Source organism: Trachypithecus francoisi, unplaced genomic scaffold (genome assembly GCF_009764315.1).
Source record: "Trachypithecus francoisi isolate TF-2019V2 unplaced genomic scaffold, Tfra_2.0 Lachesis_group20, whole genome shotgun sequence".
NCBI classification, from domain to species: Eukaryota; Metazoa; Chordata; class Mammalia; order Primates; family Cercopithecidae; genus Trachypithecus; species Trachypithecus francoisi.
Window position 1 is genome coordinate 16,200,238 of NW_022681466.1, and position 23,492 is coordinate 16,223,729.

The following is a 23,492-nucleotide window of genomic DNA, read 5'->3' on the forward strand; positions in this document are numbered from 1 at the left end:
AAGCAGGAGCTGCTTTATTTCAGAACAAGTTACAGTAGGCCACACCTCTGTCCTGCACCTGAGAACCTTGGGCATGGATGAGCAGAGCAACCACAGATCTGAAGAGACAAAGCAGAGGAAGCCTGAGCATGCTCCTCCCCTGTGCGGAGGGGCAGGCCGCCATTGCTGTGGTGTAGCTTCTTTCAGCTCCTCAGCTGTCCAGGGACTAGGGTATGAAGGGACAAGAAAACCAGGCCCAATATCCTCTAAAGTTAAGCTGAGGCAGGAGAGGGACACCCAAGGCGAGGGTGACATGCCTTTCCTGTTGGCTGGAGAGCCAGTCTCGGGCCAGATTCTGGGGCCAACAGCAAAGGAAGGCCCAAAGTGGGGGCAGCGCAGAGATGAGGGGGCTCTCAGGGAAAACACCCAGGGTGGGAGCAACCACAGAAGCCCCCTGCTGTGTCCACTCTCCAATCATGCTGGCCTTCTTCTCCCCCTTGGACGTGACCAGACACACCCAGAGCTGCTGTCCTGTGTTGGGGCAGTCTCAACTACTGGTCCCACAGAAGAATTCCTCAGGAAGCTCACTCAGGAGTCCATCCAGGTCATCTACAGAGAGGGGAATGATGGGTAGCCTTAGTGACAACATCAGGGTTCCGTATGACTCAGGTCCAAAGTTTCTGCCCTTCAGGAGGGCCTGGGCCTGGTTGTATAGCTGGACAGGCAGCTACTCCAGGCAGTGGTACCCATGCCAATGGGCCTGAGCCTGGCCTGACTTCAATCTTCCCTCTGCTCCCCCTGTACCCATACATGACAAAAGGCAGGGGCGTAATCCCTGGGCCATTCTGATGAGGAAGGGAATTCCCCTGGGCCTCACTGATTCTTCTCCTTCCATCCAGTCATAGTGCCAAACAGGAAGGCTTCAGAGGTCACCTAGTGCAACCCTCATTGGCTGAGGGAGAAAGAGTGCTGGGAAAAGCCATTAGATGTGTTCAGAGTTACACAGTTCCTTAATTGGCTTCTCATCTGACAGTGGAAAATATCACCCCCTTCCTCAAAGTGCCTGTGTTAGACTACAGTTCTCAGATGTGGTACTTATGGCCGAGAACTTGGACACAGCTGACCTCAATAATCCCTAGCAATACTGTTTACTAGCAGCAGCTAATACTGACTGAGTGCTTGCTGTGTGCCTCAATAACCATTCATAGGTAGGGCATCTCCAGGTAGCTCTTGTTATCAACCCCACTTTACCTGAAACAAGCTTTTAAGAGGTAAAACAACTTGCCCAAGGTGAGCATATTCAGGCTCCATCTGACACCAGAGCCACTGCTGCCAACTAGAAAACTCCTGCCTACTGAATGGGATCAGAAAACCCTGGGAGTAACTTAGACTGTCTGTAAGCTACACCCAAGAGCCTAGCTCTTCATCTGGCAAGAGCATTCAGTAAATATCACTGCTGGAAGGAAGGACAAAAGTTAGTTTGGGGAGCATTCACAATTTCATTATGGCGACTGGCACTGTACCCAGGGAGGTAGGACTGGAATTTGCTTATAACAAAAAAAGTTCCCCTGCATTAACTACACCGTGACTGTCTAGAGAAACACGGTATGAAATGAAGGGGAATGGCAATCGGCTTGGGCTAGGAAACTAGGAATCAGGGTAAGAATCAAGAATCAGTATTTGGGCCGTGTGCAGTGGCTCATGCCTATAATCGCAGCAGTTTGGGAGGCTGAGGCAGGCGGATCACAAGGTCAGGAGATCGAGACCAGCCTGGCCAACACGGTGAAACCCCATCCCTACTGAAAACACAAAAATTGGCCAGGTGTGGTGGCACGTGCCTGTAATCCCAGCTACTCGGAGGCTGAGGCAGAAGAATTGCTTGAACCAGGGAGGCAGAGGTTGCAGTGATCTGAGATCGCACCACTGCACTCTAGCCAGGGCGACAGGGCAAGACTCTGTCTCAAAAAAAAAAAAAGAATCAGTATTTGTCTTCAGCACTGTCAGGCCACCATTAGTAGCTTCCTGCTCAAAGGTCTGTCCCTACACTGAAGATGTGACACCAGCCTATATATATATATATATATTTTTTTTTTTGAGACGGGGTGGCACTCTGTCGCCCAGGCTGGAGTGCAGTGGTGTGATCTCGGCTCACTGCAAGCTCCGCCTCCCACGTTCACACCAGTCTCTGGGCTCAGCCTCCCGAGTAGCTGGGACTACCGGTGCCCACCACCATGCCCGGCTAATTTTTTATATTTTTAGTAGAGATGGGGTTTCACTGTGTTAGCCAGGATGGTCTCAATCTCCTGACCTCATGATCCACTTGCCTTGGCCTCCCAAAGTGCTGGGATTACAGGCGTGAGCCACTGCGCCCAGCCCACCAGCCCTAATATTCTATAGTTAATTCTCTGTGACTACCAGCAACCTTCTGGTGATGCCTTGGCTTATCTCACAAAGAAAGAGTGCAGGCTCCCAGGCAATGCAAGATTCTAGGATAAGGGATATATGCTTTTTCACAAGATATAATGGCCTTTGTGGTTCCTCCATTGGTATACTGTGAATTAGGTAGTGTGAGAACACCTATCCATAATTGTGGGTGGAAACCTACCCAGGGGCCGGGGCAAGACACTGAAGGGCACAAACTGTTCCAGTATAATAAAGAAAATAGTTAGAATAAGAAAAGTTTTACTAGAAATAGGACATAGAGATGACTGTATATGGATATTACCAATCATTAGTTTTTAGTACTAATCTCTGCATTATCATTGTAACCGAGAAAAAAATCAGCCAGTACAGAGTCAGGAGCTGAAGGGACATTGTGAGAAGTGAGGAGAAGACAAGAGTGAAAGTCCTCTGTCATGCCCTGATAAGGGCCGCCTGAGGACACCTTGGTCTAGCAATAGCTCCAGTGCCTGGGAAGGCACCCGTTACTTAGCAGACCTCGGTCTTGTAGTAGCACCAGTGCCTGGGAAGGCACCCGTTACTTAGTAGACCTCGGTCTTGCGGTAGCTCCAGTGCCTGGGAAGGCACCCGTTACTTAGTAGACCTCGGTCTTGCGGTAGCACCAGTGCCTGGGAAGGCACCCATTACTTAGCAGACCTCGGTCTTGTGGTAGCGCCAGTGCCTGGGAAGGCACCTGTTACTTAGCAGACTGGGAAAGGGAATCTCCCTTTCCTTGGGGGAGTTAGAGAACACTCTGCTCCACCAGCTTTTGTGGGAGGCCTGACATTAGCCAGGCCTGCCCGCAGTCATCCAGAGGCTTAAACTTCTCCTTGTGGTGCTGTGCTTCAGTGGGCACACTCCTTGTCCACTTTATGTTCCGCCTGTAAACCTGGTTCTTCTTTTAAGTTCTTGGAAGATAGCAGTAGCGAATCAGTGAAAGTATTAAAGTCTTTAGGCCAGGAGCGGTGGCTCACGCCTGTAATCCCAGCACTTTGGGAGGCCAAGGCGGACAGATCACGAGGTCAGGAGATTGAGACCATCTTGGCTAACAAGGTGAAACCCCGTCTCTACTAAAAACACAAAAATTAGCCGAGCGTGGTGGCGGGCGCCTGTAGTCCCAGCTACTTGGGAGGCTGAGGCAGGAGAACGGCATGAACCCAGGAGGCGGAGCCTGCAGTGAGCCAAGATGGTGCCACTACACTCCAGCCTGGGCAACAAGCAAGACTCCATCTCAAAAAAATAAAATAAAATACAGTCTTTGATCTCTGATAAGTGCATAGAAAAAACGCTGACGTATTCTGTCTTCCTTCTCTGCTTCAGCTACCACAAAGCAAAAGGCCCCCTATCACGTGGACACATGACTTGCTTGACCTTATCAATCTTTTGAGAGGACTCACACTCCTTACCCTGCCCCCTTGCCTTGTATACAATGAATAGCAGTGCGTCCAGGCATTTGGGGCCACTACCAGACTCCACGCATTGGTGGTAGTGGCCCCCTAGGCCCGGCTGTCTTTCCTACTTTCTCTTAGTCTTGTGTCTTATTTTTCTACAGTCTCTCGTCTCCACACACGAAGAAAAAACCCACAAAGCCCAGTAGGGCTGGACCCTACATCTGGCACCCAACTCTTGTCTTCTGGTCACTTCTCACAATGTCTCTTTAGCTCCTGACTCTGTATTGGCCGGTCCTTTTCTTGGTTACAATGATAATGCAGAGATTAGTACTAAAAACTAATGATTGTTAATATCCATATATAATCATTTCTATATCCTATTTCTAGTATAACTTTTCTTATTCTATTTTCTTTATTATACTGGAACAGTTTGTGCCTTCAGTCTCTTGCCTTGGCACCTGGGTAGGTTTCCACCCACAAATAATCCTGTAAACTTTGGGGCCAGACAGGATTGAATTTTTGGAATCAAAAAGCTAAAGACCAGGCTGGGCGTGGTAGGTCATGCCTCTAATCCCAGTACCTTGGCAGGCAGAGACAGAAGGATCACTTGAGCCCCAGGAGTTCGAGACCAGCCTTGGCAACATGGCAAAACTGTCTCTACAAAAAATTTAAAAATTGCTGGGCATAGTGGCACATGCCTGTAGTCCCAGCTACTTGGGAGGCTAAGATGGGAGGGCTGCTTGAGCCTGGGAGGCCGATGCTACAGTGAGCTGTGTTCATAACACTGCACTCCAGCCTGGGCAACAGAATGAGACCTGTCTCAAAAATTAAAATTAAAATTAAAAAGCTAAAACTAGACCATGAATGGTGTCAGTTTCACCTGGGTGATGCTGCCTCCTGAGGAAGCAGCCGGCCCAACCACAAGGGGTCTGCATTTAGGCCTCTCTGGTTTGGAGCCTGGTTCTCCCAAAAACCACATGGACGTCTGACTCCTCAGCACTCCTCTAAGGTTAGTCAGGATGGGAAATTTGCCTCTGTGGTCCGGTCGTCAGCCCACGGAGGACTCAGAGTGTGGCACAAAGATAGCACCTGTCCATCTGGACAGGGGATGGTCATGTTTCCTCCTTGTGGCTGATGGCACATAACCTGAAAATGGGGGAAACCTGTGGATGACACTTTGTTTTATGCGGCCCCATCACACTGTTAATGAGTTTGTGGCCTGCAGCCTTGTCAAACAAGACACTGTATCTGATTTCTGTAAGATTATATAAGATCCAAAGATTCATGGAAAGAGGAACAAGATGTAGCCACCAGGAAGATTCTGGTTCAGCTATCCAACAGGAAATTGAACCTCTCATGCTCCCAGATGGGCTGACTGCCTTACCTGCTTCTGGGAGTTCTTCCTCAGGGGACGCCTCTGCCTCTAGTTTCTGTGCTGTTCTGAAGACTTCCTCGGGCTTTGCAGCCACATCATGCTGGAAGCTCCCTGAATCCTGGGGACAGAGGATCTGGTTGCCAATGCCTGTGGCCCTGAAATCCCTTCAGGTGGCACCATCTCTACCCAGACAACCTCAAAGGTATAGTAGGGGGCTCAGGAAAGAAACATGATGGGGCCAGGTATGGTGGCTCACACCTGTAATCCCAGCACTTTGGGAGGCCGAGACTGGTGAATCATTTGAGGTCAGGAGTTCGAGACCAGCCTGGCCAACATGGTGAAACCCCATCTCTACTAAAAATACAAAAACTAGGCCAGGTGCGGTGGCTCACGCCTGTAATCCCAACACTTTGGGAGGCCAAGGCAGGCGGATCACAAGGTCAGGAGTTCGAGACCAGCCTGACCAACATGGTGAAATCCGTCTCTACTAAAAACACAAAAATTAGCCAGGTGTGGTGGAGTGCTCCTGTAATCCCAGCTACTCAGGAAGCTGAGGCAGGAGAATCACTAGAACCCAGGAGGTGAAGTTGCAGTGAACTGAGGACACACCACTGCACTCCAGCCTGGGTGACAGAGTGAGACTCCATCTCAAAAAACTAAATAAATAAATACTGGTAATTAAATGGTTAACCACGCTTAGCCCTAGGAAATAGGAGTGGGGAAGGCTAGGATCCATTTTTTGCTTATTCTGTGCTATTTTGATTTATTTCTTCTTTTTTTTTTTTTTTTGAGACAGGGTCTCGCTCTGTCGCCCAGACTGGAGTGCAGTGGCACGATCTCGGCTCACTGCAAGCTCCGCCTCCCGAGTTCAGGCCATTCTCCTACCTCAGCCTCCCAAGTAGCTGGGACTACAGGCGCACACCACCATGCCCGGCTAATTTTTTTGTATTTTTAGTAGAGACGGGGTTTCACCATGTTAGCCAGGATGGTCTCAATCTCTTGACCTTGTGATCCACCCATCTCGGTCTCCCAAAGTGTTGGGATTACAGGCGTGAGCTACCATGCCCAGCCTATTTTGATTTATCTCAATGAGTATAGATAATTTGAAATTTAAAAGAAAAACAGGCCGCACACAGTGGCTTATGCCTATAATCCCAGCACTTTGGGAGGCCAAGGCAGGCCGATCAACTGAGGTCACGAGTTCAGGACCAGTCTGGCCAATATGGCGAAACTGTCTCTACGAAAAATACAAAAATAATTAGCTGGGCATGGTGGCATGTGCCTATAGTCCCAGATGTTTGGGAGGCTAAGTTGGGAGAATCGCTTGAATCTGGAAGGCAGAGGTTGCAGTGAGCCAAGGTCACGCCGCTGCACTCTGGCCTGGGTGACAGAGCAAAACTCTGTCTCAAAAAAAAAAAAAAAAGAAGAAGGGTTTAGAAGTGGGGTGATTTAGAGAAAATGAAGGAGCTAAGGAGAAAGATGATGAAAATGGAAGTGGAAAGTTGGAGCTTAGACGAAAACCTCTAAGGTGACTAGAGGTCATCAAATCAAACGTACCACAGATGAAGCAACAGCAAGGGAGGCGACAGGACTTGCCCAAGGTCAGAGTACACGTTTTCAGTACACAAGATCCCAGGAAAGTGGTGGGGGCGGGGCATGTCAAGCCCAGGCTCTGCACTCTTACCCTGGAGTGCATCTGCCTGGAAGCCCATGCTCACCTCCCATAAATGCCAAATGCTTATCTCAGTTCCTAAAGAGGATGTCCCTACCAGTGTTCTGTGCAGCTTTCCCCTAACTTAGCAGAGGCAGACGTCAAAGGGAAGACACAGAGCAGGTGCTGGCTCACCTGACAGGCCACTTGTAGCTCACTGTTCTCCACACTGCCACCTGTAGCAGATCTGACCCTCAGTCATTTACTGCCGCCACCTCCTGGGGGACCCTCCACTTGGTTAGTTCTCAAGTGACTCCTATCCTCTCAGATTTTCAAGCCTGCCATCAGATGCTCAGGGATCACCAAGAAGCCAGCTGCTCCTCTAGGTACTGTTACTGAGCCATCTGCCAGGCGGCTGGATGAGGGATAGGAGAAGATGGTCCTGTCCCCAAAGATACCTTTTCACCTCAGAGCACCTGCTCCCCAGGGTGGAAGAGAGGAAGAAATCAGAAGATCCAGGCAGAAGGAGGGCCCTACCAGTCCCCTGTTCCATCCTGCTCCTCTTACCTTGGGAAAGGGCTGAGATGGCTTGAGGAAGCTCCCATCCCCAGAATCCAGGCTGTAAATATGGACCAGGTTGTTGGGTGTCACGTTGAGGTAGTGGTTTCGAAGTGAAGGAGAAAACACTCCAATCTAGAGTCAAGGAAAGGGAAGGTCAGTGTCCTGATGGAGCACTGGGAGCTGCCAGATGGCCACCTGGCTCCCACTTGCTTTTCACTTGGTGTCCTCTGCCTAGCCTTGGTGCCAGAGAACCATTTGCCAAACTCTCCCCTCAACACAACCCTCCATCCCCATCCACCTTGAAGAATGGGAGTCAGCTCAAGGGCTGCAGGCCTTCCCTCAGCTCCTCAAGCCAGGGCCTAGCAATGGTTCAGCCACTCCATGCCTGGTATTGTAGAGGAAGGCAGCCAGACAGGTAAGGAGACAGTCACTGGGGGCTCTATCCAGGTGGCAGTGGTGTAGACAGCTGCTCCCCATACCTGCTTCAGCAGCAGCACTGAGCCAGGCTTCAGCTCATTCTGGCGCGTCTCCAGCAGCAACCTGTGCACTGTCCCCTGCATCTCTCCTGCAAATACCACATGGCTCATCAGTCTCGGGGTCAAGGGCAGCACAGTGACTGGTATGGGCCCTGGCTGGGAAGTGGGCTGCTCGCTGCCTCAGTTTTCCTGTCTGCAAAGGGAGAGGGTGATTCCTCCTCATTTCCTGTCCTCAATGGAGCCCACTCATCAGACAATCTAGAACCTAATTCCTTACCCGTGGGGTCTTTGAAAACCACACTGGCGTCCATTGTGCTCCGAGTCAGGGACTTGATCATCACCGCCATGTTGGGAACCTTGTTCCTAGGAAGCTGCTTCAGGGCTGCCTGTTTACAAGAAGAGGCATATGCTGAGCCTTCCATGGCCCACCTGTGACTTCCCAGGTCTCCAAGTGTGCCAGGGCAACCGGGGGTAGGAGGGGTCAGAGTATAGTTATAGTGATGATCTTCTTGTGGAGGACAAAGAGGTATTCCATCTCTTTCTCTGGCAGACCTAGAGCTGGGAGGTCCTTCATTTCTCTCCCCTGCCTCCTTTCTTTTTTGTTTGGGTTTTTTATTTATTTTATTTATTTTTAAATTTTTGTTTGTTTTTCTTTTGAGACGGAGTTTCGCTCTTTTGCCCAGGGTAGAGTGCAGTGGCGCAATCTCAGCTCACTGCAACCTCTGCCTTCTGGTTTCAAACGATTCTCCTGCCTCAGGCTCCCGAGTAGCTGGGATTACAGGTGCCCGCCACCACATCCAGCTGATTTTATTTTTAGCAGAGATGGGGTTTCACCGTGTTAGCCAGGCTTGTCTTGAACTCCTGACCTCGTGATCCACCCGCCTCGGCCTCCCAAAGTGCTGAGATTACAGGCATGAGCCACTGCACCCGGCCTATTTTTTTATTTTTGAGATGGAGTCTTGCTCTGTCGCCCAGGCTGGAGTACAGTAGTACGACCTTGGCTCACTGCAACCTCCGCCTCCGGGTTCAAGTGATTCTCCAGCCTTAGCCTCCCGAAAAGCTGGAATTACAGGCTTGTGCCACCAAGCCTGGCTAATTTTTGTATTTTCAGTAGAGATGGGGTTTCACCATGTTGGCCAGGCTGGTCTCGAACTCCTGACCTCAAGTGATCTGCCAGCCTCAGCCTCCCAAAGTGCTGGGATTACAGGCATGACCCACCGTGCCCGGCTTATTTTTTTATTTTTGAGATGGAGTCTCACTCTGTCGCCCATGCTGGAGTACCATGGCACGACCCTGGCTCACTGCAACCTCCACCTCTGGGTTCAAGCTATTCTCCAGCCTCAGCCTCCTGAGTAGCTAGAATTACAGGCGTGTGCCACCAAGCCTGGCTAATTTTTGTATTTTCAGTAGAGATGAGGTTTCACCATATTGGCCAGGCTGGTCTCGAACTCCTGACCTCAAGTAATCCGCCCGCCTTAGCCTCCCAAAGTGCTGGGATTACAGGCGTGACCCAACCCACCTGGCCTGTTTTTTGTTTTGGTTTTTTTTTTTGAGACAGAGTTTCACTCTTGTTGCCCAGGCTGGAGTGCAATGGTGCATCTTGGCTTACCGCAACCTCTGCCTTCTAGGTTCAAAGAATTCTCCTGCATCAGCCTCCCGAGTAGCTGGGATTACAGGCATGTGCCAACATGCTCGGCTAATTTTGTATTTTTAGTAGAGACAGGGTTTCTCCAGGTTGGTCAGGCTGGTCTTGAACTCCCAACCTCAGGTGATCCATCCGCCTTGACCTCCTAAGATTATAGGTGTGAGCCACCATGCCCAGCCTTGGGTTTTTTTTTGTTTTTTTGTTTTTTTTTTTGAGACGGAGTCTCGCTCTGTCGCCCAAACTGGAGTGCAGTGGCTGGATCTCAGCTCACTGCAAGCTCCGCCTTTCAAGTTGACGCCATTCTCCTGCCTCAGCCTCCCGAGTAGCTGGGATTACAGGCTCCCGCCACCTCGCCCGGCTAGTTTTTTGTATTTTTTAGTAGAAACGGGGTTTCACCGTGTTAGCCAGGATGGTCTCGATCTCCTGACCTTGTGATCCGCCCGTCTCGGCCTCCCAAAGTGCTGGGATTACAGGCTTGAGCCACCGCACCCGGCCGCCTTGGGTTTTTTTTTAAAGGAGACAAGGTCTCGCTCTATTGCCCAGGCTGGAGTGCAGTGGCATGATCATAGTTCACTGTAGCCTAAACCTCCTAAGATCAAGTGATCCTCTGGCCTCAGCCTCCCTAGTAGCTGGGACTATAAGGCATGTGCCACCACATTCAGCTAATTCTTTTTTTTTTTTTTTTTTGTATTTTTTTATAGAGACAGGGTCTTGCTTTGTTGCCTAGGCTGGTTTCGAACTCCTGACCTTTGTGATCCTTCCACCTCGGCCTCCCAAAATGCTGGGATTACAGGTGTGAGCCACTGTGTCCAGCACTTTCGTTTATATATGTTTACACAGTGTTCCATCATAGCAGTCACAGGCAGGGATATGTTGGCACAAGTACTGGCATGTCTCTGCACAACCCTTAACCACTGGGGAGATTTGAGGGTGGCAGTGTGCTCACCCCACCCCATCCAGGGCCTGGAAGTGCAGAAGCATGCCACAACCCACTCTCTCCTTCCACTTGGGCCCAATCCTATGGATGACAGTGAAAAGGTAGGTAAGTGGAAGATAAAACAAAAGGGACTTTGTGCTGCTGCTCGTATAGAGTACGAGGGAGCAAACAGCCCCTTCCTAAGGTGGAGTAGGGCAGTAGGTCAGACAGAGGGATAAAAATGGTCTTTCCTATGGGTCTCAGCACCCAGAATCCTTACCTTGCGCAGCACCATGACAATGCTGTAGGTACAGAGGAAGCAGTTAGGGTCTCTCTCATCCAGGCCTAGCGCAGATTTCATGGTCAGCCAGGGCCCTCGCCCAAAATCCTCCTCGACGGATGCCTGGGAACTAGCAACAATCTGGTACCACAGAGCAGAGGGGGAGCCTATATGAATAGGTCTACCTTGCTACAGACTGTTGATTGAAACAGGGTGGAAGGGTGAGAGAGGAAAAGCAAATCCCCTCGGAAAAACTGTAGTACAATGGCCAGTCTCTCCTCTCATTTATCTCCAAGGCCAGAAAATGGCATGTGAAATCTTTTTTTTTTTTTTTTTGAGACGGAGTCTCGCTCTGTCACCCAGGCTGGAGTGCAGTGGCACAATCTCGGCTCACTGCAACCTTTGCCTCCCGGGTTCACGCCATTCTCCCTCCTCAGCCTCCCGAGTAGCTCGGACTACAGGCACCCGCCACCATGCCTGGCTAATTTTTTGTATTTTTAGTAGAGACGGGGTTTCACCATTCACAGGATGGTCTCGATCTCCTGACCTTGTGATCCGCCTGCCTCGGCCTCCCAAAGTGATGGGATTACAGGCATGAGTCACCGCACCTGGCCTCTTTATTTTTTCTTTTTATTTTTTTTCTGATTGCTTTGGCATTTGAAGCATGTGAAAATCTTGTTGCATATCACAGCTTTCATTCAGCAGATACTCTTTTTTTTTTTCCCTTTTTAAAATCAGGTCCTATCTGCAAGACTAGGTACGAAAAATAAATTTTTAATAAAATCAGCTCCTGGGCCAGGCGCAGTGGCTCACACCTGTTATCCTAGCACTTTGGGAGGCTGAGGCGGGTGGATCACCTGAAGACAAGAGTTCGAGACCAGCCTGGCCAACATGGTGAAACCTCCTCTCTACTAAAAATACAAAAATTGGCTGCGTGCAGTGGCTAACACCTGTAATCCCAGCACTTTGGGAGGCTGAGGCGGGCAGATCACGAGGTCAGGAGATGGAGACTATCCTAGCTAACACGGTAAAACCCCGTCTCTACTAAAAATACAAAAGTTAGCCGGGCATGGTGGCACGTGCCTGTAGTCCCAGTTACTTGGGAGGCTGAGGCAGGAGAATAGCTTGAACCCAGGAGGCGGAGGTTGCAGTGAGCCAAGATCACGCCACTGCACTCCAGCCTGGGCGACAGAGCGAGAATCTGTCTCAAAAAAATTAAAATAACATAAAATAAAAAATAAATAAATAAAATAAAATCACTTCCTGACTTTAACTTCATTGAAGCAGAAGGCTATCCAAGCTTATTTTTTGTAACAGACTCAAAAAGTCTTAGGGGTAGGGATCCACTGCATATATTTATAGGCTTCCAGAGTGGCTTAGCCATTTTGAAACCAGTCATATTTTATTTGGGATGCTTCTAGCTTTAACAATTAACCTTCTTACATTAATACATGCTTCGAATCCAGAGAGTATTTGCTGCTTTGGATCTGAAATGGACTGGCGGATCTGTGGAGCTACAGCAGAGAAAAAATACTGGGGAGAATTAAAAGCAAAACTGGGTTTGAGGGCAGAGCAGGTCAACCAGAACCCCAAGGAGGAGGGAAGCTGGGTCTCACCCAACAAAGGGAACCCAGCAAAGGCTAGAGAAGGCAGATCCCTCCTAGCTCGGTTGTCAGAAACCTGAGAGGAAGGGCTCCTGAGACACAATCTCATACTACTTATCAGTCTCCTCCCCTGGGGGAAGCTGGAGCTAGCTGGGCCTTTATTTCTTAGATGGGAAAGAAGGTTGGACCCATGGCACCAGATGATACTTACCTGGCACCAGGACAGGCTTCGCTTAATGCCAGTAAAATTGCTGCCTCCCCCAACTATCTGCCTCAAATGCCTTTTAGTGTATGACACCAGCAAACAGGCCTAGCAGCATCAGCTCTTGATGTTTAACTCCTGAAACACACGGGAACGCCCCTCACTCTCAAAACACACCCAGAAAGTTAACACTTGCATAAGTTACCTCTGTCTGGAATTTAGCCAGAGCACCATGGGTCGGAGTTTGGGGTGTGGAAACCATGATGTCCTCCAGACTTCTCCCACTCTGCTAAGAGGGGAGAGAAGGAGAAGGTGAGAGCAAGCTCAGCAACTGTTATTTACAAGTACAGCTTTTTGTCTGGATTACATAATGAGTTCAGGAAATGATCAGGGACAATTAACACATATTACATCTCTCCTAACAAAGTCTCAGGAGCCTCTTTGGCAGCTCAAAAAAGATACTTTGGGGATTGGTTTGGAAATGTGAGGAAGCTGGAGCTAGCCCAGGCGCGAAAACCAGGACTGCCTGAAGGGGGCAGTGACCCAAATAGAGAGGCCTGGCCGGGCGCCTGGTGGCTCATGCCTGTAATCCCAGCACTTTGGGAGGCTGAGGCAGGTGGATCACCTGAGGTCAGGAGTTCGAGACGAGACTGGCTAACATGGAAAAACCCTGTCTCTACCAAAAATACAAAAATTAGCCAGGCGTGGTGGCGCATGCCTGTAATTCCAGCTACTCGGGAGGCTGAGGCAGGAGAATCACCTGAAGCCAGGAAGCAGAGGTTGCAGTGAGCGAGGATTATGCCACTGCACTCCAGCCTGGGTGACAGAGTAAGACTCTGTCTCAAAAAAAAAAAAAAAAAGAAGAAGAAAAAGAAAAATTGAGAGGCCTGTGATGAGCAAAGGGGCAGCTTTCCCCAAGTCCTAACCCTTTCCTCCAGGAAGATCCAGCCCAGGAGGAACATAGACGGCCTCTTTGGATATCTGCTAACGTGCTAGGGAACAGCAAGTAACAGGCAGAAATTGTTGCAAACACCCTTAAAATGGGAGGAAGAGGGCATACCTATCACAACCAGTCCAAATCCTCAGAGTCCAATTTTCTGGGATCTGATCCAAGACTAGTTTAATCCAAGTCTCACCAGGGCTGTCTCGTTTTCAGCCCCAGCTTCCCCACACCTGCCACAATGAACTGTTCTGTGGATCTGAGCGCACCTTGCTCTTCTGCCTCTGTGCCTTTACACATGCTCTTCCCTGCCTTCCCACTGCTAGAACATCCACAGAGCACAGCTCCCGCTCCGCCACACACCTGTTAACCTCCTACTCATCCATCCAAAGCCCACTCAGCAAGCCTAAGGCAGAGCCAGTGTCTCCCCAGCACCCAGGGAATGACCCCTATTCACACTGTGCACTTTGTGCATGTTTGTTTGTTTGCATCTGTTTCTTCCATTTCACTGTAAGCTCTTTAGGACAGGAACTATTTCTTTTAATCTCTATATTCTCAGTTCCAAGCAAATTGTCCAACACATAAGAAGTCCTTAAATGCACATGATAAATGACGAGTTGATGGGTGCTGACGAGTTGATGGGTGCAGCACACCAACATGGCACAAGTATACATATGTAACAAAACTGCGTGTTGTGCACATGTACCCTAGAACTTAAAGTATAATAAAAAAAAAATGCACATGAATGACTTCCTGCCCTAGTACACACCTGTAGTCCCAGCTATACAGCTATATGGGAGGCTGAGGCAGGAGAATGGCTTAAGCCCAGTTTAGGACCAGCCTGAGCAACATAGCCAGTCTCTAATTCTCAAAAAAAAGGAAAAGAGGGTCAGGCGTGGTGGCTTACGCCTGCAATCCCAGCATTTTGGGAGGCCGAGGGGGGCGGATCACTTGAGGTCAGGAGTTCAAGACCAGCCTGGCCAATATGGTGAAACTCTGTCTCTACTAAAAATACAAAAATTAGCCAGGCTTGGTGGCGGGGGCCTGTAGTCCGCTACTCAAGAGGCTGAGGCAGGAGAATCGCTTAAACGGTTTAACCAGGAGGCAGAGGTTTTAGTGAACTGAGATCACACCACTGCACTCCAGCCTGGGCGTCGCAGCGAGACTCCATCTCAAAAACAAAAAAAAAGGAAAAGAAAATTATGATGTCCTCAGAGCCTTAAGCACTTCTTTTTTTTTTTTTTTTTGAGACGGAGTCTTGCTCTGCCACCCAGGCTGGAGTGCAGTGGCCGGATCTCAGCTCACTGCAAGCTCCGCCTCCCGGGTTTACGCCATTCTCCTGCCTCAGCCTCCGGAGTAGCTGGGACTACAGGCGCCCGCCTCGTCACCCAGCTAGTTTTTTGTATTTTTAAGTAGAGACAGGGTTTCACCGTATTAGCCAGGATGGTCTCGATCTCCTGACCTCGTGATCCGCCCGTCTCGGCCTCCCAAAGTGCTGGGATTACAGGCTTGAGCCACCGCGCCCGGCCTTAAGCACTTCTTTCACGGTGGATTTTCTAGCATTCAGTTCTTCCCTTTTATTTCTCCTACAGCTTTGAAAAGCCTCTCTGTACTTCCTTCCTTCCTTCCCTGCAAGAGGGAAGATATGCTAGGGCTGGACAATGCTGGAACCCTGCTTCTCTCCCTTGCCCCCCAAATCCTAGAAAGTCAGCTCACTCACCTGGTGAGGCAGGATTCCAGCTGGGCCGGGGAAACGGCGAGTTTTGGCTCGGGTGGAGGGATGAGTGGGCTGCTGCGGTGCCCGGCTGGCAGCCGTGACAAGCTGCACCAGATGGTTGGTGACTATGGGTGTCTGCAGAGCTCCCTGGGGACTTTTTGGGGTACCAACAGGAGACTCAATGGAAGAGAGTGGAGCTTGGGGATGTAAGGGTATCCGAGGAAATAATCCAGAGCTAGTCCTTGAGGGAGTAGAACAGCTTGAGTTGGGAGTTCGAGGTCTGTGTAAATGAGCTTTGCCACTTAACCAGGAACTTGGAGACTGGAATGGCTGACAAGGCAAACGATTTTGAGGGCTGCTCTGAATGGTCCCTCTAGCAGCTTGGAGAGGCTGAAGTGCTTGAACAGGGGGGCCTTGTGGACAGATTTTCCAGTGGGGTTGCTGAGTGGGAACTGTTAAGGCAGTTGGAACAGGAAGGTGACCCGCAGCACCAGGTCTCAAGGGGGGTCGTGGAGTCCTACATTGGACGACAGGATCTAGAGACTCATCCTGGGCTGACATGATGCCCGCTGTGTGGGTGGCAGGCATGGGCTCCTTCTGGCAAGATCCACTCAGATCAACTAGCCAGGCCTTTTTAACCAATACTGAACCCTCCCGCTGCTGGGCAGGCAGGATTCGTGTGGCCTCACTGCTGACTCCACATTCCAGCTCCATGCCAGGCTCCTCCAACTCCATGCTTGCCAGGACTTTATCAAAGTCGTCTTGTTCAGGCCTCTCAAAGCCACCAACTTGCTGCTGTTGGCTCTCAAAGGTGAGTAGGGGGTGTAGGGCTGAGGATTGAGGTCTTGCTGGCTCTCTGAGCACTTCTGTCACTGTCACTCTTCTCTGATTGCCAATCCAGCTGCTGGAAGTAGAGACAGGCCTTAGGGGAGCTGTTCCTATGCATGATGGACGGCTGTCAGCACTGGGCATGCTGGAGGTAGGGAGGCAGAGGTCCAGGTCTGGCAGGCCCAAAGCCTCTGAGGGAGCAGTGGGGTGTAACGGCAGCAGCCTGGAGGACTGTGCCTGCACAGTCTCCTGTGGCCTAGAAGAGACAGGTCTCAGACGCCCAGCATTCACAGGCAGTGAGCCAGCAAACCGGTTCTCTGCATCCTCCACAGCAGACAAGAAATCCTACAAGGAAGCAGAGATGGTAGGTCTTGGCATCTGGAAATCAAGAACCCCTCTGCTTTTACTGTTCAGGAACATGGCATGTATGTTTGTGTGTAGACACTTGAAAGAAACCAAAGCATGAGGGTCGGGCATGGTGGCTTATGCCTATAATTCCAGCACTTTGGGAGGCCAAAGTAGGAGGATCACTTGAGGTCAGGAGTTCGAGACCAGCCTGGCCAGCATGGCAAAACCTTGTCTCTACTAAAAATAAAAAAACGAGCTGGGCATGGGGGTGCACACCTGTAATTCCAGCTACTCAGGAGGCTGAGGTAGGAGAATCGCTTAAACTTGAGAGGCAGAGGTTGGCAGTGAGCCGAGATCGTGCCACTGCACTCCAGCCTGGGTAATAGAGTGAGACTGTCTCAAAAAAAAAAAAAAAAAAGAAAGAAAGAAAGAAAAATAAAAATAAACCAAAGCATGAAAGGCAATGGTGGTTTCTCTGTCTCTTACCACCTCTGACCTCACCCATGGGCCTACACAAGGCTCTATCAAAAACACTCCAATCTAAGGCTAAGTCTTCAGGTAGCTTCTCTTTCTTCAGTCTTCATGGGTGGGGAGACGGGCAGTTAGACAAGGACAGCAGGAAAAGCAAACGTTCCAGGGCACCAAGAAGTCAGACAAACCACCCTAGGTCACACAACCACCATCTCAACGAGACCACTTTCTGATGTCTGGCCTGTTATCTAAACAGGGATCTATCCGGCTGGTCATGCTGCCTGTCCTTAGCTCACTCTTCATCCCCAATACGCACTCATGTGCTCTCTCTTTCACACACACACACACACACACACACACACACACACCACAGAGATAGCTACCCTTCAGTAAGCCAGAGAGGCCTTGGAGCCAGCAAAAAAGGCAGAAGTTAAATATAGCTTTTCAGGCAAGTTAAATAAAGTATGGATTCCAGTTGGGAAGCAAGGTGAGATTGACACCTTCAAGAGCAACAGACCTGTTCTGAGGGTGGTTTTGAGTCAGAACTGCTGATTTAACTGACAGGAGGGTCCCCACCACCCTCACCCTCTGCTGCCACACTGGATTGTCTGGGCTAGAGAAAGGCTTTTTCCTGCTTTGTGCATTATTAAGTGAGTCTCATACTCAGGCAGGACCACCACAGAACTCAACAATAATAATAATGACCAGAACTATAGCAGTAATAAAATCCTGATGATTCTGGAGGTTGATGATCTTTTTTCTCCCAAAGAGCTCACTCTCAGACATGATGTCATCTGCTTTAGGAAGGGGGAAGGATGGCCGGGCGCGGTGGCTCAAGCCTGTAATCCCAGCACTTTGGGAGGCCGAGACGGGCGGATCACGAGGTCAGGAGATCGAGACCATCCTGGCTAACACGGTGAAACCCCGTCTCTACTAAAAAATACAAAAAAACTAGCCGGGCGAGGTGGCGGGCGCCTGTAGTCCCAGCTACTCGGGAGGCTGAGGCAGGAGAATGGCGTGAACCCGGGAGGCGGAGCTTGTAGTGAGCTGAGATCCGGCCACTGCACCCCAGCCTGGGCGACAGAGCGAGACTCCGTCTCAAAAAAAAAAAAAAAAAAAGGAAGGGGGAAGGGACTGATCTGCCATTTTCAGGGAACAGAAACTTCAGCTGTCAGAGTCCTTTACTAGAGGAAAGTAAATTACTTCCCTAGCAGTCCCATCATCACCTGGTAAGACCCAAGAGGGTCATTTTAACAGTCACCTTTTCAGCCTGTAATCACATACCTCCAAAGCTGAAAGACAAAGACAAGGACACACCTCCTTGACAAAACGGCAGTTGTGAATTATTTGTAAAAACAAAAATCAGGACGGGCCTGCTGGCTCACACCTGTAATCCTAGTACTTTGGGAGGCCGAGGCAGAAGGATCACTTGAGTCCAGGAATTCGAGACCAACCTGGGCAACTTAGTAAGACCCTGTCTCTACAAAAAAAAAAAAAAAAATTAGCTGGGCATGGTGGCACACACCTGTAGGCCCAGCTACTGAGGAGGCTGAGGTGGGAGGATCACTTATGTCTGGGAGGTCGAGGTTGCAGTGAGCCGTGATTGTGTCACTGCACTCCAGCCTGGGTGACAGAAAGAGATCTTGTCTCCAAAAAAAGAAAGAAGTTCACATACTGGGGGCTGCCACAGGCAGGGAGGTGGAGACCACCAGGAAGAATAGCTAATGCATGCTGGGCTTATTACCTAGGTGATGGGATGATCTGTACAGCAAACCACCATGGCACATGTTTACCTATGTAACAAACCTGCACATGTACCCCTGAACTTAAAATAAATGTTGAAGAAAAGAAAAAAAAGAAATACCCCTGGCTGGGCCATTCCCAGAAATTCTGATTTAATTGGTGTATGGTAGGGCCTAGACAAGGGTAATTCTAATGTGTGAGCTCTGGATCTAGTCGCACCCCTTATCTTGTGATTAGACAGAGGGAAAGAAAGAAATCTGAGACAGAAGAGCATCCCTCATATTGCAGAAGAGAAAACAGAAGACTAGAGAATAAACTAACTTGCCCTGATTCACATATCCAATTGCTGACCCCTGGCCTCCTGCTATCCAGTAACTATGCTGTCTGTTACACGGTTCTGGCTCTATGTACACTGCCTTTCCCACCACAAATATGTTATCACTGAGGTGAATTAAATCAGCTAGATGACACAGCTTCCAGGAAAGGGCCCTTATAAATGAAAGGTATGACAATTAGGCAACTCATCTCTCTGGTTTTTTGTTTCTAAGACACTTAAGTAGGTTGTTTACATTTCTCTTCACTTCTCAGCATCTCACAGGTAAAAACACACACATATCAACTGAAAGGAGGCTGGTACAGGCTACTCCAAAATGTTCTGAACCTGAGTGTTTATATTTTAAGACTTCATCTGCCACCTCTGATCACCAACACTTCCCTACCTCATCTTCGAACTCCTCTTCCACAGCAAACAGCTTCTGCAAACTGCACGCCTGAAAAGAAAACAAACCAACTGGGGTTGAGAAATACCATTTGCAAGCACATTCTGTCCTCACTCTGCTTCTTCCCAGCACTAACAATACCATCAGGTATATTGTTTTTTGTTTGTTTTTGCAACGGCTGGGAAAGGACTAAGGAATGAGAAGAAACGGGATTTTGTTAAAGACTTAAATGATCTAGGGACGGGCGTGGTGGCTCATGCCTATAATCCCAGCACTTGGGGAGGCCAAGGCAGGTGGATCTCCTGAGGTCAGGCCTGGCCAACATGAAGAAACCTCGTCTCTACTAAAAATACAAAAGTTAACTGGGCATGGTGGCTCATGCCTGTAATTCCAGCTACTCGGGAAGCTGAGGCAGGAGAATTGCTTGAACCCGGGAGGCGGAACTTGCACTCCAGCCTGCGCGACAGAGTGAGAGTCTGTATCAAAAAAAAAAAAAAAAAAAAAAAGACCTAAGTGTTCTAAAAAACTTACTTAGCTGTGTATAGTGGCTCATTCCCGCAGTCCCAGCTACTTGGGAGGCTGAGGTGGCTGGATCCCTAGAGTCCAGGAGTTTGAGGCTAGCCTAGGCAACATAGTGAAACCCACCTCTTAGAAAAAGATTAAAACACTTTCTGCCAGGCACGGTGGCTCATGCCTATAATCCCAACACTTTGGGAGGCCAAGGCTGGTGAATCATCTGAGGTCAGGAGTTCGAGACCAGCCTGACCAACATGGTGAAACCTCATCTCTACTAAAAATATAAAATTAGGCCAGGCGTGGTGGCTCATGCCTGTAAACCCAGAACTTTGGGAGGCTGAGGTGGGGGGGCAGATCACAAGGTCAGAAGTTCAAGACCGGCCTGGCCAACATATTGAAACCCTGTCTCTACTAAAAATACAAAAAATTAACTGAGTGTGGTGGTGGGCACCTATAATCCCAGCTACTCAGGAGGCTGAGGCAGGAGAATCTCTTGAACCGGAAGGTAGAGGTTGCAGTGAGCCGAGATCACGCCATTGCACTCCAGCATGGGCGACAGGGTGAGACTGTCTCAAAAAAAAATTTTAAAAATTAGCCGAGCCTGGTGGAGTATGCCTGTAATCTCAGCTACTTGGGAGGCTGAAGCAGGTAATTGCTTGAACCCGGGAGGTAGAGGTTGCAGTGAGCCAAGATTGTGCCACTGCACTCCAGCCTGGGTGACAGAGAGAGACTCTCTTAAAAAAAAAAAAAAAAGATTAACACACTTTCTTGTAACATAATCCACTCAGAACCATCTGCACTAATCCTGGAAGGAAAGAAAGGGGACAAAGGGAAGGCTGCCTAGGGGAGCAAGGGCAGTTCTCCAGGACTATGCACATGGGCATAAACATTTTGTTTTTGTCTTTTTTTTTTTTTTTTTTGAGACGGAGTCTCGCTCTGCCGCCCAGGCTGGAGTACTGTAGCCAGATCTCAGCTCACTGCAAGCTCCGCCTCCCGGGTTCACGCCATTCTCCTGCCTCAGCCTCCCGAGTAGCTGGGACTACAGGCGCTCGCCACCTCGCCCGGCTAGTTTTTTTGTATTTTTTAGTAGAGACGGGGTTTCACCGTGTTAGCCAGGATGGTCTCGATCTCCTGACCTCGTGATCCGCCCGTCTCGGCCTCCCAAAGTGCTGGGATTACAGGCTTGAGCCACCGCGCCCGGCCTGTTTTTGTCTTTTTAGACAGGGTCTTGCCCTGTTGCCCAGGCTGGAGTGCAATGGCGAGATCATAGCTCACTGCAGCCTCAATCTCCTAGGCTCAAGTGACCATCCCACCTCAACCTCCTTCGTAACTGGGACTACAGGTGTCCGCCACCATGCTTAGCTAATTTTCTTTTTTCTCCTTCTTCTTCTTGCTCTGTTACCCAGGCTGGAATGCAGCAGCATGATCTCAGCTCATTGCAACCTCCACCTCCCAGGTTCAAGCAATACTTCTGCCTCAGCCTCTCGAGTAACTGGGATTACAGGCCAAGCCACAATGCCCAGCTAATTTTTTTGTATTTTTAGTTGAGACAGGGTTTCACCATGTTGGCCAGGCTAGTCTTGAACTCCTGATCTTGTGATCTGCCCGCCTTGGCCTCCCAAAGTGCTGAGATTACAGGCGTGAGCCACTGTGCCTTGCCTAATTTTTAAATTTTTGTAGATACAGGGCCTCACTATGTTGCCCAGACTCATCTTGAACTCCTGGGCTCAAGTGATCCTCCCACCGTGGCCTCCAAAGTGCTGGGATTATAGGTGTCAGCCACAGGTTGTGCATTGTGGCTCACTCCTGTAATCCCAGCACTTTGAGAGGCCGAGGCGGGTGGAGCACCTGAGGCCAGGAGTTCAAGAGCAGTGTGGCCAACCAAGTCAAACCCCATCTCTACTAAAAATAGAAATAAATTAGCGGGGGTGGTGGTGCCCGCCTGTAATCCCATCTTGTTGGGAGTCTGAGGCAGGAGAATTGCTTGAACCTGGGAGGTGGAGGTTGCAGTGAGCGGAGATCGCCCCACCGCACTCCAGCCTGGGCCACAGAGTGAGACTCTGTCTCAAAAAAGCAAACAAGCAAACAAACAAAAGTAGGTGTCAGTCGCGGCACCTGGCTTGGGCCTAAGGATTTTGCAATATCCCAAAGGTTTCCCCTGACGAATCTAATGTCAAACATGAGAGAAACTACCATAAATCCAAACACATCCGCAGTGGCATTGTTTTTGTAAATGAAGCCAGTATCTTCCCTATCTAATCCAAGGCCCAAAAACTAGGGTCCCAGGAGAGTAGGATACCCCAGCCCACGGTTCCTTCTTTCTAGCCAGCAGGGCTGCTGTAGCCAGCTCCAGACGAGTATCAAACCCAGAGCAGAGGTGGTGTCTAACCCCAGATACCAGAGCCGCAGGAACTACAGCTGGCGATACAGTTCGCAAGACTCTAAGGGTCAAAGAGAAAGGGGTGGAGGGGAGGCGGCAGTTGCAGTGAGCCGAGATCGCACCACTGGACTCCAGCCTGAGCGGCAAAACGAGACTTCGTCCAAAAAAAAAGTGGAAAGGGTGGGGCGGGGAGGGGAAAGGGATGGACCCAAGCGGTAGTGACGTCTGAGCGCACTACAAAAGGAGGTTTCCCAGGAGGGTAGGAAGGCAACAGGAGGGAAACTGAGGCCCAGGGGAGAAGAATGTTTTCTCAGGGTCTCCGACGCGTCCATGACAAGCCCTGCCGAGACCCCAGGTCTCCCGACTCCACCGAACCTCCACCCAGACCCCGGTCCTGCAGCTTGCGCGGGCGAGGGGCTGGAACCCCACGAGCGGTTCCAGAGGCCAGGGGGGCACTGCGACCGGCCGACCCCCAGGCTGGGCGCGGCATTACCATGGCGACGGCGGGTGGGCCTCGGCGGGAAGGTTGGCCCGGCACCCCGAGTCCGGGGAGTCGCCGGGGCTTCGGATACGACCCAGGTGGAAGTCTAGGACTCCGAGGGACAGTGCTCCCGGGATGGGGTCAGAGAGATGCGTCTCTGCGATGTAGAGAAAGTCGCCGGAAGACTGGGGGCAGCGCCTCAGGCCGCATTCGAAGACGCCGCCACTCGGGCGTCTCCGCCTTCTTAAAGGGGCGGGCATATTTATTTCCCGCCGACACAAAGGTCCTCGCTCTAGTCTTCCGCTCTGGTCTTAAAGGGGAAACGGATGGGCTCTCGGTCGCCCCCAAGCGGCTCCTCGGCCCAGTCGGCTGGTTCAGCACTGATTCAGGTGAGATCAGGCCAGGAGAATCTGGGCCCCACGACGCCTAATCCTGACCCCGCTCCTTTCTTTAACGTTCTTTTTTTTTTTTTGGAAACTGAATCTCGCTCTGTCGCCCAGGCTGGAGTGCAGTGGCACGATCTCGGCTCACTGCAACCTCCGCCTCTTGGGTTTAATTGATACTCCTGCTTCAGCCTCCCGAGTAGCTGGTATTGCAGGCGCCCGCCACCATGCCCAGCTAACTTTCGTATTTTTAGTAAAGACGGGTTTTACCATGTTGGCCAGGCTGGTCTCGAACTCCTGACCTCAAATGATCCACCTACCTCGGCATCCCAAAGTGCTGGGATTACAGGCGTGAGCCATTGCACCCAGCCTGGTTTCTTTCTAACATGCAAATGGCATCCTATTTTTCCACTGAAAAGTTCTTCAATCCTTCCCAGTCACTGGAGG

At 50.2% G+C, this 23,492-nt stretch overlaps 1 protein-coding gene across 5 annotated transcripts; it reads right to left on the bottom strand.

Moving 5' to 3' along the window:
• HROB (homologous recombination factor with OB-fold) lies at positions 1-23,115 on the bottom strand. Of its 5 annotated transcripts, none has more exons than XM_033182800.1 (10): positions 22,675-23,115; positions 19,286-19,336; positions 15,180-16,349; positions 12,725-12,805; positions 10,714-10,854; positions 8,150-8,258; positions 7,876-7,961; positions 7,403-7,528; positions 5,194-5,302; positions 1-588 (listed from the first exon to the last, which is right to left on the bottom strand). In XM_033182800.1, exons 1-10 carry the CDS (start codon positions 22,675-22,677, stop codon positions 527-529), a joined length of 1,938 nt encoding a protein of 645 aa, XP_033038691.1. In that variant the 5' UTR covers positions 22,678-23,115; the 3' UTR covers positions 1-526. The 5 variants fall into 5 exon arrangements, with proteins under 5 accessions (XP_033038691.1, XP_033038690.1, XP_033038689.1 ...); XM_033182799.1 differs by having other exon boundaries at positions 12,725-12,808; XM_033182798.1 differs by lacking the exon at positions 1-588 and adding an exon at positions 4,695-4,955 and having other exon boundaries at positions 12,725-12,808.
• Positions 23,116-23,492: the final 377 nt, after the last annotated feature.